At 41.9% G+C, this 14,126-nt stretch overlaps 1 protein-coding gene across 2 annotated transcripts; it reads right to left on the minus strand.

Moving 5' to 3' along the window:
• Window positions 1-2,213: 2,213 nt before the first annotated feature.
• Window positions 2,214-8,484, minus strand: LOC109213428. Of its 2 annotated transcripts, none has more exons than XM_019377223.1 (2): window positions 7,742-8,484; window positions 2,214-3,966 (listed from the first exon to the last, which is right to left on the minus strand). In XM_019377223.1, the coding sequence occupies exon 2, from the start codon at window positions 3,620-3,622 to the stop codon at window positions 2,885-2,887; it is 738 nt and encodes a 245-aa protein (XP_019232768.1). In that variant the 5' UTR covers window positions 3,623-3,966; window positions 7,742-8,484; the 3' UTR covers window positions 2,214-2,884. Both variants share the same exon structure in this region, with proteins under 2 accessions (XP_019232768.1, XP_019232769.1).
• Window positions 8,485-14,126: the final 5,642 nt, after the last annotated feature.

The raw sequence follows: 14,126 nt of genomic DNA on the forward strand, positions 1-14,126 counted from the left end.
ATCCGGTTTGTGTCAATGAGTTCCTGGATGGCATTTCTCAGGTGCCAGCACTTCTCCGTATCATGCCCCGGAGTTCCAGAACAATACTCACAGCTCACAGAGTAATCAAGATTCTTGGGAGGCGGGCTCGGCAATTTCGACTCAATGGGCCTCAGCATATCCAACTGCCTCAATCTATGGAACAAACTAGTATAAGACTCCCCCAACGGGGTGAAAGTTTTCTTCCGCTGCGACTTCTCATTTTTGAATGCTGGATTGGGTCGGAAACCTGGACCGGTAGGGTTTTGGTAGGCTCGGGGAGGTGGATAAGCATTTTGTGGAGCTGGGTAGGTGTTTTGTGGGACTGGGGGACACCATTGTGAGTAGGGAGGAGGTTGGGTATATGACTGGGCATGGTGGACAGAGATCTGAGGGTCTGGTGATGGGTAGTAATGCTGGGGTGGATTATAGGGGCTTTGGGTGTAGGCGTTGTGATGGGGTCGAGGCTGGATATAATGGTGTGACGGGCCCCTCGGTCCAAACCATGATCCTGAATCAACAGTTGCCCCATCTTCTTTCTTTTTCTTTCCAATCACTCCTCCGGTACCGTTTTGGATGGCTTGGGTGGTTGCTTTGATGGCTGAGTAGCTCATGATTTTGCTTGACTTAAGACCTTCTTCCACCATGCCACTCATCTTCACTACCTCGTTGAATGACTTGCCTATGGCCGATATCAGATGGCCAAAGTAAGTGGGCTCCAAAGCTTGCAAAAAATACTCCACCATTTCGTTCTCCTCCATCGGAGGGTTGACTCTTGCCGCTTGTTCTCTCCAGCGAAAACCATATTCTCTGAAACTTTCTCCTGGCTTCTTTTCTATCTTAGTTAGAGACAATCGATCTGGAACAATCTCGATGTTGTACTGGAAATGACGGGCGAAAGCTTGGGCCAAATCATCCCAAGTTATGATCTTGACGTGTATACCACTCTAACGCCGTGCCACTCAAACTCTAGCTGAAGTATGCCATTAGCAACTCATCTTTTCCACCCGCTCCTCTCATCTTACTGCAGAATCCCCTCAAGTAGGCCATCGGGTCCCCGTGACCGTCATATAAGTCGAATTTAGGCATCTTGAATCCCACGGGCAACTGAACATCGGGGAATAGACACAAATCTTTGTAGGCCACGCTCACCTGGCCTCCCAATCCCTGCATGCTTCTGAACGATTGTTCTAGGCTTTATACTTTCCTGAACATCTCCTCATGCTCTGGGTTTTTAGGTGGTTTTTCAGTCTCAGTTGGGAAGTCAAAACGGGGAGTGTGGGGGTAATGATCTGGGGCCTTGAAAGTGGGCTCCGGGGGATAGTAGTGGGTATTTGGAGCGGGGAATGCGGGCTCACTAGAGGATCGGTGGAGGGTAGCTTGTGGAGGGGGTACAAAAATGGGAGCAGATGTTGGAGCAAGTTATGAGGCTGTTTTGGCTGGTGGAGCATGAAAAATTTGGGCTGAAGTGCCAGGGTAGTTATGGTAAGGGGTAAAGCCCGGTGTGTATTGTGGGGAAAGATCAACAGTATTTGGCATCTGAGATTGGGACAATGGTGGAATGAAGGTGGAGGGTGTCCCTTAATCCAGGCATGATACATTTCCGTCATCTGATGCCTCAGCCTTCGGACTTCCTCTTTCAGTTCTGACTCCGATTCAACAACTTCCCTTGGTGGGTCTACAACTCATGTGTTTGTTTCTTTACTAGTCATGACTATCTGGCGCTTTGACCGGGTGTTGTATGGATGACTTGCCAGGATGCCAACAAACTAACCACCTTCCTGTTATTGGAATAAAGATAACAGAGGAAAACAACACAAACCACCGTGTTAGCGTTAGGGCATTTATCAGATAATAATATCATATTACATGCAATGCACCTAGCAACAATTAGCGATTCTACAATGGCTTTGAAGGTCACAGGGTCATATGGCATCATCCCAATTTTGTTCATTTCAATCTTCTCTTTTCTTTCTTTTTATCGCTCTTTTCTTTCCTCCCATTTCTCATGTCCCACAACTTCATTCTCTTTTTTTCCCTCTTCTTTTTTTTAGTTTTTTTTTCTTTTTTTTTAATTATGATGATTCGATCTAACCCTATGTAGGTTGCCTACATATCATGTCCCTCATGAATCAGATCAAGCGTAGTTCTGGAAAAATGATGAAAAATAAACTAAAAATAAAATCTTTTTGGGATTTTTCATTTGAAAATTTTTCGGTATTAAAATACATAGGAAGTACGATAATGAAAGACCTCACAGACTCAACTACACTACGACAGACTCTGACACTACCTAAGGGACTCAATACTCCTAGACAAGAGACGAAAGTAAAGGACAACATAAGACAATCTCAAAACACCTAAATAGAATGACTCCTCAAGCTTCTCCTGAATGCGACGGTCCTGGCTGGGATGGGTCTGATGAAGATCCGAATGGCCCCGTCAATCCTGTCGAATCTAAGCTCTGTATTATACCCTGCAAAGACACCTCGAAACTGGGAATGAGAACCCTGGAATGCGCGCCTGCATCTGGAAGGCTGACTCTAGTAAGGTACTCACGGTGTTGTCCCATGTTCTCTACCAACTCTGCCAACTGTGATCTCAATGACTGAAGTGTAGCTCGAACCCCAACCCTTTCTGCTGCATGGGCCTCCTCTGCCTGGGTAAATCGATCCATCAACTGTCTAAGCAATATCCGTAAGGTGGCCTCCTCGTCAAATACTCCTCTAACACGTCGGGGCAATGGCCTGCTAACCCCCCGGTGAGTAGACTGTAGCCATATGAAGTACTCATGGGTATACCCAGGTGAATGCGGGTCAGCTGCTAAAGTATCTCTACCCATCTTCATTGCATGATGCCAATAGGTCTAGATGTCGACCTCCCTGTGAGGCATAGTGTCAAACTCCCTAATGAAGTCACGAGAACCAGGAATGTAGGGGACTTCTTGCCGCCTCCCTAACTGACGCATCACTCTAACAGGGGTATATGGTCTAGTACACCAAAGTCCAATCAGTACCGGGAAGTCTTGCACGCGAGATCCTGCTAAGATCACGTCCAAATCAATCCAAAGGTATGACCACAAAATCTTCTCTTCAGTCAAGGATCCTAAGTAATCAATCCAAGCCTGAACTCCGAGTAGTAAGGCAAACTTATCGAACGTCATTCTATGCTCGATGCACTTCACTCGATCTCTCAGACAACGGTCGATCACATCTTTCTCAAACATGGTGGTGGGATGTAAGTGTTCCATCATCCACAGCTGTAGCAACAAGTTACTTCCCTCAAAGAACCTCTCACCTTCTCTAATCCTGGTCAAAGCACGATAGATCTCTGCCAAAATTGTCGGAACCAAGGTGACCTTACTACTGTGTTTATCATGGAAAAGTGCAAAGGCTATTGACCCCAGACGTGTGCTAATATGTCTACCCTCCAAAGGAAATACCAGGAGACCCAACAATGCAATAGCGAAGACCATAGGACACCTCTTCTTCCAAGAATCATATGATATGGAAAATTTATCTACGAAGGTCTCATACCCAGTAAGACGAGCAAACCTCTCGAATAAAAAGTCCAAGGGTACCCAAGATTGATCCAGACATCCCATGTGATTTTATAAATCCATCCCTATGATCTTAAGGAACTTGGTGCTTGAATGAGCCCTTGTGTAAATTAAATCCTTGTCTAGGTATGGCAAGCGAGTCAACCCGGCTATCTCAGCTAAAGTGGGTGTCATCTCAAGATCCCCAAACTTAAATACCATTCCCTGTGGGTCCCAAAATGTCAGCATCGCCTCTCGGGATGGGGGGGTAATGTCCATTAAAGAAATAAGAGTCCCTAATTTACCCATCAAATTATGCTGCTCAAGTGTGAACATGTTCCACCATTTTACTAGCCTTCTAGGGACTTTGACCACCATTGACACTCTAGCCTTGGTAAGTGGATCCATACCTGTTGAAAGGAATAAGGCTAAATAAAGTTAGTGACTCAAGACACTACGTGGTGTTGATATCTCCTATTGGACACACGCACGACATGACTCGGCTATTGTTACAAAAATAGCCTATGTGGCTAAATGAGTCTAAAAATGCAATACTCAATTAGGATGACCTCTATGACGTGGAAACATCTCAAAAGAGCCTAGGTAGCCCCCCAACCTTTTAGGAATCAAGTATCCAAAATTACTTGGCAATAATGACATCACTTTGCAGAAACGGCCGATATGGCCAGGAGTGGCTAGACACGCAAATGCAGTGGGGATGGACCTTGAAGTAACATGACACCTAGTTGTGGACTCAAGATACTAGTACATGGGTCAATGAGGTACCCTTGCAAAAATGGCCCCATTTTGCAGGAATGGCCAATGTAGCCAAAGGTGGCTAGACATGCAAGATTTGGCTAAGACCCCGCAGAGCCAGGAACCTAAGACTTGTTAGGAAGACCGGACCCTATGTGGGTTGCCTACGTATCCCGTCCCAGAAGACGAGAATCAGGTTCGCATAGTTCGGGAAGATCGGAAGAAAGCTTTAAAATGAAATGCAACTAGTTTGGAAAAACTATCTTTTGAAAAATGATTGAAAATGTAAAATCTTCTTGGATTTTCTTTTTCTCTTTTTTTTTTGATTTTTGGAAAACTATGAAAGAAATATGTGAGTGGGCCCTACTAGCTTCATTTTATATTTCACCCTCAAATATTCTAGGTCCGCCAAATGACCCTTTTGCCTCTAAAGAGATGCAGCATGTAGCACATAGGGATGATTAAATGTCTTTTTGGGCCATAAGCCCATTTTGACATAACTTGGATAGGCCTCCTACAATGGGACACGGTGCCTGAGACCGAGCCTTGCTAAGTTTAAATGATATGATGCACATAAGCATGACCTAAATGCTGACCTATGGTTGGGGTTCACTAGACAAGGCAATTCGGGGCGGCACGTGGTCAATGGCGGCTGCTCTAGCTGTCCGCCCACTCCACGCTCCCACGCCACCCCCCTAAGACACGGGTGACTCACAAAAAGGCCGTGTACGCTCAAACGTACTCCGGAAGACTTGTTGCAGAAAAAAAATCCAGGATTATGCAAATGATGACAATTTATAAAGCAGTAACACATAAAGGAAGTATTGTAAACAAATAAGCAACTAGCAAATAAAACGACATAAACAAAATAAAAATCAAATAAAGCAAACAAAACACATAAAAACCTCAACCGAATATCCTAAAAAGCCAACAAGATCAAGTATTAGCTCGAACCTGCATCATCCCCAGCTGAGTCGCCAGAGCTGTCACACCCCCTTTTTTTTACAACCTCACTAAACCCTCTTAAATAATAAAAAGATTTTGTGAAGATCAGAAGGGTTTTTCAATTTTGAAAGTGACAAAGAATTGTGTTCAAAAGGAAATAACTCAGAGTCGCCACCTGACATTGGTTTCGGTGTGCCAGGTCACCGTTTTTAAAAATGATTTTCCTTTTAAAACACTTTGGACTCCAAAACTAAGTCTGCACCAAAGATTCGGGTAAGAGGGTTCATTTGACTCGAGGAGAAGGTGTTAGGCATTTCCCGAGTCCCGTAACTAGTACGGTTGCGTACATGATTAAGTTGGCTTTTAAGGATATACTAATTGAAGTAAAAGCACACAAAAGAAAATAAACAGTCAAAAAGAGCCACGAGGTCGTCCCCACCTAATAAAATAAAAATAAGAGTACTACGAGTTTTGCTCTCAGCCTCTAAATACAAATACCTCGGGGCATACCCGGATAATATATATATACAAATCCTTCGGGGCATTCCCGAATAAATTTAACTAAGGGAACGACCTCTCGCCTCGAGACCAACAAAAATCCTAAGACTTGCCTACCCAAATGTGGTCGGCCTAAGCATGCTACTAGCGGAAAAGCGAAACAAATAAAACTAAAGAAATAAAAACTAATTTCATGCTCATTCTCATTTTAAACTTTTCATTTTATTAGACCGAGCCCGATACCTAAAGCATGGAACAAATTATTTGCTAATGGGCTTCGGCCTTTCTACCACTCCTCCACGACCCCACAGTCATTCAAAATGAATTTAGGCCAAGCAAAACAGGGTGTACAATCCAAATAAACCAACATCTGATAACTCATGGAGCCAAACAAACCAACTAATAAACCAAGACATGATAAAGTAAGACAGCAATTAATAAACCAACTAATAAACCAAGACCCACCTCTGCTCCGCCTCGTACCCTCAGACCCTCAATTAATTCACATTTAATAACCAGGTTCCCTAGTTAAATCTATTCGAGCTAACTCAAAATAAGGACAGCAAACATGATAATATGAAGGTAGATTTCAGCATATTAACGAAAGATAGCATGAACTCCGGGCGAAAATAGAAGAACAAACACATGAACAGTTCGAGTGCTTGGAATTATGTAATCACATAATGACTAAGGATGTCTACAGTTAACTCAAACATGGAAATCATGAGGACTAAGTGACCAGCAAACCTTCTGTAAACTGAAACTCATGTGAAAATTGATCTAGCACCCCCATGATTCTAGAATGGTGACGATAATTCAAAGAGAGTGACTGATCTAATCATACCCAACGATAATGAGCCAACATATACAAAATTTAATCAATTTGTTCTTACTTCAAGCATGGCAGGAAGGGACCATTCTTATCAGAGAGCGATCTAACTTATTCCCAATCTTCAGACATGAAAGAACATGACCGACATATCTTAATACCCAACCACCCACACGTCATCAAATTAAGAGATGGACGAAATTCTTATACAAACACCATAAATTCCAGTCACGCTTCGTGAGAAAGCATGCTAAGCTCATTGAAAGCAAATGAAGTTGCCAGTAGTTATCTCAAACATCCAAACAAAAATTGTTACTTAGCCAAGGCCACTAACGGATCTCCTAGTGATTAGAGTTAACATCAGCATAAATTAGAACCAAAAGAGACAACTGAATGCTTCAACGTGTACCATTAAGAGGTTTTTAACTATCCCTGGATCTGTATTGAATTCAAGCCTCTAATACATAATCCAACTAATTATTTGATCAAACGCGCGACATTTATATGCAGTCGCAAACACGTGATGAGAATTTCAGAAAAAAAAAAGAGGCACTTGGAACACCTAAAATGAACTCTAGGTCATCACCCTAAACTTCAATAGCTAGACAGGTTTCAATATGTCAATATAATGAGAACAAAATGTCGAACATCAGAATGCAAACCAACTCGCAAAGAATATCAAGCCTCTCTTTCAAGCATAAGCAAAGACCAAAAGTCAAATTTCAGACCATTCATTCATATCAAATTATAAAATCGGAGAACTCATGACAGATTGGTGAATCAGGCATCACGAACTACTGGGATTGACTCAATCCAAATTAGCAAGGATTTGTAACAGTTTTGTAAAAATAAAAAAAAATAAAAAAAAATCAAACTAACCAAGCCATTAGTAGAATGAGAACATCAGATTAAAGAACAATTCCAAAAGCTCATTTCACGTTTAAACTCGACCAAACAAGCAGAAATATTCATGAAAATTACAAGAAACCATATGACGATCACACACTCTCATTAACAGTCGCAAAACCAATCCGAGTTTCATTTGTTATTCTCAAAGTAACAGTGGATCAAACAGTCTATAAGCCAATCAAACCAGGTTCTCATCCTATTTCAATCAAATACCAAAGATAGACTAAGAAAAGAGAAGGGGATTGAACCTGTTTGAGCGAAGCTTTTCCACTATACAAAAATGCAATAGATACAGAGATTTCGACTCCGAAGTTCACAACGCGACTTAGCAACAGGAAACGGGCAGGAACCGCAGATCAATAGCAACAACTCGAACGGCGCCGATGAACTCGAACCAACCTCAATCAGAGTCCATATCGAAACCAAAATCACAAGAAGAAACTAAAGTATTTTTGGGATATTTTCTGATTTTTCGAAATGGAAACAAAAATTCCAACAAAAATCTAAACTCAAACTATTTTTGTATTTTTATTTTTCTGGAAAGCAAACCAAAAAAAACTCAAAAACTGAAAAGAACCCTAGAACCTTTTCTCCAATTTTTTCTGATTTTTTTTCTCCTAATCTCTGTCTGAAAAAACCCCTTGGTTTGAAAACGAGCCCAAATATATAGAAGCTCCAGAAACTTCCATGCTTGCTCCCCAAGCCAACCAATCCGAAAAATTCCTGATTTTTGCTCTTTTTTGACTAATTTCGGATAAAATGGAAGGATAGGATTTTAGTAATTCAAATCCTACGGCTCCCATTCTCTCCAAAATTCGTCCAAGAGATGAAAGAAAATCGCATGAGGGTACGAGAATATTCTCTGTTGTCAGAGTTTGTTGAGATTTTGATGACGTGGATGTGAAAGATGAGGGGAGGGGGGATCATACACACGTGGAACTGGCCGGATTCTAGAATTTCCGGTGCAGGAGAAAAGGAGCGTCGTTTGGAGTTGAGTCTCTAGGGTTAGGGTTTGGGGAATATTAGAATTTTATATTATGGTGGGGAAGAATAGGGGCTGTTGGATCAAAGTGAATGGATGGCCAAGATTAGAGGGTAAAGTGGGGCGGGTCCGGTCCGGTTTATGGGTCTGATGGGGTTGGGCTACCGATTTGGGCTTCCAAATGTGTAAAAATGGGGCTTAAAATTTGTACTTCTACAATTCTTAAAGTCCATTAAATAACAAACCCCATCTTTTAAACTATTAAGAAATAAAATTAATTCCAATTAATTAAATAAATTATATCATAATATGAAACTATATTTTTTAACATGTCATGTTTTATATAAATTAAAAATAAGACTGAAGATCATAGTAAAAACAAAAATATATGGCTATAAAAATATTAATAACCTAAACTAAATAGAAATAAGATAAAACATGAAACTATATATATATATATATATATATATATATATATATATATATATATATATATATATATATATTCGGTTTTTGTGCCTTAAAAATAAAGTAAAATCCTATAGAAATAACTCAAATAAATATCCTAAAAATACTAGGACTTTTAAAGGTAATTCTAATGTGTGGGTCAAAAATTACATGTCTACAACTACTAATTATTACCTAAACATAAAACAGACTCATTCCCTTAAGAAGGTTGTCACGCCATCCATCGTTGGGACAAGTCACCCGGTTCGCACAACAACTACTTTTGGAAAGAACCGTGACATTAAGAAAACCAAAGTCTTATTGCCTACTAAAACATTAAAAGAAGCTTCTAAATCAAATATGAACTAATAAGGAAACAAACATAAAGAAGCTAAAAAGCAAAAAGTATTGAAAGTGTAATGAATATACATAATGAGAGAGAGAAGATATATACATAATGAAAGAAAGAGAGAGAGAATATATATACATGAATAAGTAAAGAAAGAGAATAAAATTAAGTTATTATAGGCCAAATGTCTCAGAATGTACCAAATATAACAAATAAACCCCACCCCTTCCCAAATAAAGATAAGCATTGTTCCCAATGCTTAACAAAATAAGATTAAAAGAGGGGAAAGAGTGAAGAAAACTCCCTATGGCTCCTTGGACATCTCTGTGTCCCCAGCAATGTCACCGCCCTCAGGCTCATCCAACTAAATCTCATCATCCTCAACTTTGGGAGTGGCTGGATTGGTGAACATCTAACACACTCCCTGTTGAGAGTCAAGTAACATGTCGAATGGAAGATCTCCAGCTGTAGCAATTATCTTTACTTCTCTTCGGAGCTTGTCCACTGACTTCTTGCTAGCCTGGTATTTCCTCATCTTCTTTACTTCCTTTCCTAGCTCTTCGATTACTGACCCATGTTGTACCATGGTAGCCATAATAGTGTTCTGGTTTTCTAGGAGCTTCTTTAGTGTCTCTTCAACGGTCGAGGGCATCTGAGGTGCTTGAATAGAAGACTGCGCTGCAACAGTACTGGATAAGTCAGACAGCCTTGCATGGTTGTCTGCATCCAGTTGTTGAGGCTCGCCAATATCTGGGAGACTCGCAGCGCAGAAAGTGGGCCAGTAGGCATGGGCACCGGCTTCAAAGCCGAAGTGGAAGCTGTGGCGGGGACTGCAGTAGGGACTGTAGATGAAGGTGGAGGCATGGCTGTGGCACTGAATGAAGGCTCGGCTGATATGGATGAACATCATTTGTCTCAACCACTACCACGGCTGGCTCATTAGACTGGCCTGTGGTGGTAGACAGCTGAACTTTCCTTTTCGGGTTGTTCGCATCCATAAGTGAGTACCAAGAGAAAGGCTTCTTCGGTTTCACCTTTGTATCGAAATACCTTGGTTCTACCCTCGCATCCATAAGATACTTTATAATGGTGTTGGGATACGGGTAGGAAGAATCATCCTGCCGGGAGATCACTGAGATGTTGGCCGACATCACGACACCCACATTGATAGGGTACCCAACCATTATAGAAGCAACCAAGATTGCCCGAGGAATCGCCGGGAGAGTCTCATTTTGACTTGGGTCCAGCCTGCTGCAGATAAATGATTTCCACCCTTTTGCCTCGAAGCTCAATGTGCTTCGTTGGATAGGAGCTCCAGCGGTGATCCATGGTGGTGGTGATCCTGGTGCAGCTAGAATCTCCGCTAACCTAGGGCGAACTGCATCTCCAAGTTCACACTTCTCCAAGTATTCTTTTGTCTCGATATCATCAAAGCCCAAGTATGTGTTCAGTGTGTGCTAATTAAATCGCACTTTGAGGTTACGCACTTTTGTCACCTTTGTCTCCTTTTTGATATGTGCCACATTGGCATATAATTACCGGACAAGGTACTCATTGGCATCCACCACGCTCTGAGTAAACCACATCCACACTTTGTGTTCTCTGAATTGCCTCAGCACGGCCGAGTTGTACATCTCTAAATCTGTCAGTAAGAAATGTCGCTCAAGTGTTAGCGACCTCGCTGGCCACTATGTGTAGAAGCTAGTGAAAGCTGCCAAGATGACAAATCAGTCATCCTAGACCTCTTTCTTCTTTGTTCTTTCAAGCCGACAACTGCAGCATCTCCCCATCTGCCATCATCGGGGATATCCTGAACCGGTGTATCTTGTGCCTCAAGAACAAGTGTAGTCGATGGCTCAGAAGCCTGACTAGCACTTTTTAATCCCTCGGTAGTGCTATAAGATGAGGACGACTCGTCCCTGAGTTTGTATCTCCCTTGTGGCCTTGACTGTACGGCCGGTTGCTCTTTAATAGAGGCTGAGTTGCCCTCTGAGGCTTCCCTAGACGGGACATATGAGCTTGTCTCGGAGAGATCTGCACCTCTCCCTCTGCCGGTGTAGCTTTCTTTGTAATTGTCTTTTATTGGCCAAGGGGTAAGGCACTCTTGCCTCAACCCCAAGAAGGTTCACCCCTCCCTTTAGAAGTGTCGCCTCTACCTCTAGATCGAACCATTATCTGTATCGAGCAAAGGCAATTGTAAGTTGCAATTCAATGTTCAGACATACAAAAAGATATGCAAGTATACACCAGAAAACACAGTGAGGTTCACAGTTCAAGCATGCTTGCAAGATAAGGATCAGCGGCCCGGACAATTTTCTTGCGGCCGCAGATGAGGCTTTGCGGACCGCACGATTTTGTTTTGCAGCCGAAAAAGTGAAGTGTGGTCCGCATAATTTCACTTGCGGCCGCATCTCAGAAACCCAAAATATGCCAACTCTCTGATGACAGAGAATTGGCTGATGTGCGGCCACAACATGATTTTTGCGGTCCGTACAATTCTGGGTTGCGACCGCGAGACAATCTTCTGCGGCTGCACAATTCTTATGCAGTCCTAGCTTCACGAGGGCTTCAGGACTTGGTCTTTTAGCATACTCTCTTAACTTTGCATCTTTGTTAGTAAAAACCCAATTCTGCAGTCGCACAATGCATGTGTGGACCGCACATTTCTAAAAATTTTGTTGGAATTTCACTCTTGACTTGCGGTTGCAGATGAAATTCTGTGGTCTGGAATTTCTTCTGCAACCGTAGAGTTCCGTCTGCGGACCGCACATTTGTGCTTCTGCGCCCTTTATTGCCTCGTACATTGGATCACTCCTTTTCTATTCGGATTTTATCTCGGGAGGCCAAGCCTTCAGTACTCCTGCAATTTGCACATTTTCATTAGTTTTGGGAACATAATTTGACATTTTGGACTAATACAAGAGCTAAAAGGTGCTAATAAGCAGTCAAAATATCCACTTATCACCGCCCATTCATCCGGTACGGCTGGTAGTAACATTCTTTTCTTCTGGAATCTGGTCACAAACTCCCGCAGCAACTCGAACTCTCCTTGTATTTCAGCCTTTCGAGCCCGAACCTTTCTGGCACTGGCATGGGCCTTGATGAAAGAGTCTGCGAGCATCTCAAAGGAGTCTATTGAATGCTTCGGCAAAAGTGAATGCCATGTCAAGGCTCCATTCGTAAGGGTCTCCCCGAATTTCTTCAGTAAGACTGACTCAATCTCGCGGGGAGCTAAATCGTTCCTTTTTACTTCCGTAGTATAAGTGGTGATGTGCTTCTAAGGATCTGAAATCCCATCATACTTTGGCACGTCTGGCATCTTAAACCACTTCGGGATCAGTTCTGGTGCCGCTCGGTTTGAACGGCGGCTTGATATACTTCTTTGAATCCGATCCTTTCAGTAATGGCGGTGCGCCCGAAAATTGATCCATTCGAGCGTTTATTTCCCTCATAAACTGCATGAGTTAAACATTAAAGGGATCGTTTTCATTGTTGCTACCGGAACCGCCACCATCCCCCTGACCCTGTCAAAGCCGACTTCGCCCTTTGGGGTATTTTTATCAACCCTCTGCATTGTTTGATTCACGGGAGCACTGGGAGGAACTGTACCTTGTTCATTCGCATTGTTGGAAGCATCCGACAATGCCTGCTTTAATTCCGTGATGACTTGATCGTGTGAGATGGCCTATTATAGCCTTTTGTTGCTACTTCAAGATCTTTACTATTTTCGACGATGTGTTCGTCTTCAGCATCATCGGGAGTCTCCTCCTGACCATGTCACGGATATCGGCCGCCGTAGACCAGTGTGGCCTCGTCTCCCTCGTTGCGGGTATCGTAGATGGAATCTTCATGCTGAGGCTGATTTCCTTGGGCCTCAACTTTGTGTGTCTTGTTAACACCATTATCTGCCATTTTTAATGATATTGCTAAGAGCAAAGAATCAAACAAGTTAGTAATAGATGCAGGGATCAATTCAATTACACAACTGTCTATGCCCCACGGTGGGCGCCAAACTGTTTACCCGTAAAACAATACAGTTGAATTTGTACGTGGTTTATAGACATGTGAATTAATTTGATCCAAAAATAATAGATGAATTAAACAAAAATGTAAAACTTAGCCTTGAAATTAAAATGAATCGGCAAATATCTTACTCCCGGGCGCAAAGCTTCCAGAGGTAGTAAGAACAATACAAATAAGCAAGAAAGTAAAATGTTATTGAGCTTTTGAAAGAGTATAATGTATGCTTTTCAGAAAATCCGTCCTTACAATGATGATAGAGCTCAGTATTTATTGTTATACCAAGGGAACAAGGTCATAGGATCAAGCTCTTCTTTAATGATAATTATGAGGGCCATTGAAAAATGTGTAATGGTGGCCGGTGAATGCCATATTCTTTGTAACAGATCCTGCACTTAATGCTATAGAATATTCTTCATTGAATGCTACCGGATGACGGTATTTATTTTGTCTTTATGAGTATCATTTTTTACGATGACAAGCGAGATCATTACCTTCGGGTTTGACTATCTTCTATCTTCGGCTCCATGTATCACTTTCTCATGCGATCATAAAATATGAATATATTTTACCCCATAATATTAATTTTCTATTACATGTGAATCAAAGGAGGAGAAAAAAACAGTAAAAATTGAACCCAAATATGTTTTGTGTAAGACTTCGACACTACTACTAGAGTATTAAATTGTACATCTTGATTTCGTCTTTTCTTATTTAATTGACGGTGGAGATACTGAACAATTAATCTGTCAAAGCAAAAGGTACCTTACAGGGGCAAAGTGGTGGGGGTAAGTGTCGTGGCTTGCCCAAAAAGTTTTGAGATCCTTGTGTTGTT

The sequence above is a fragment of the Nicotiana attenuata genome, unplaced genomic scaffold (assembly GCF_001879085.1).
Source record: "Nicotiana attenuata strain UT unplaced genomic scaffold, NIATTr2, whole genome shotgun sequence".
In the NCBI taxonomy this organism is placed as follows: domain Eukaryota; kingdom Viridiplantae; phylum Streptophyta; class Magnoliopsida; order Solanales; family Solanaceae; genus Nicotiana; species Nicotiana attenuata.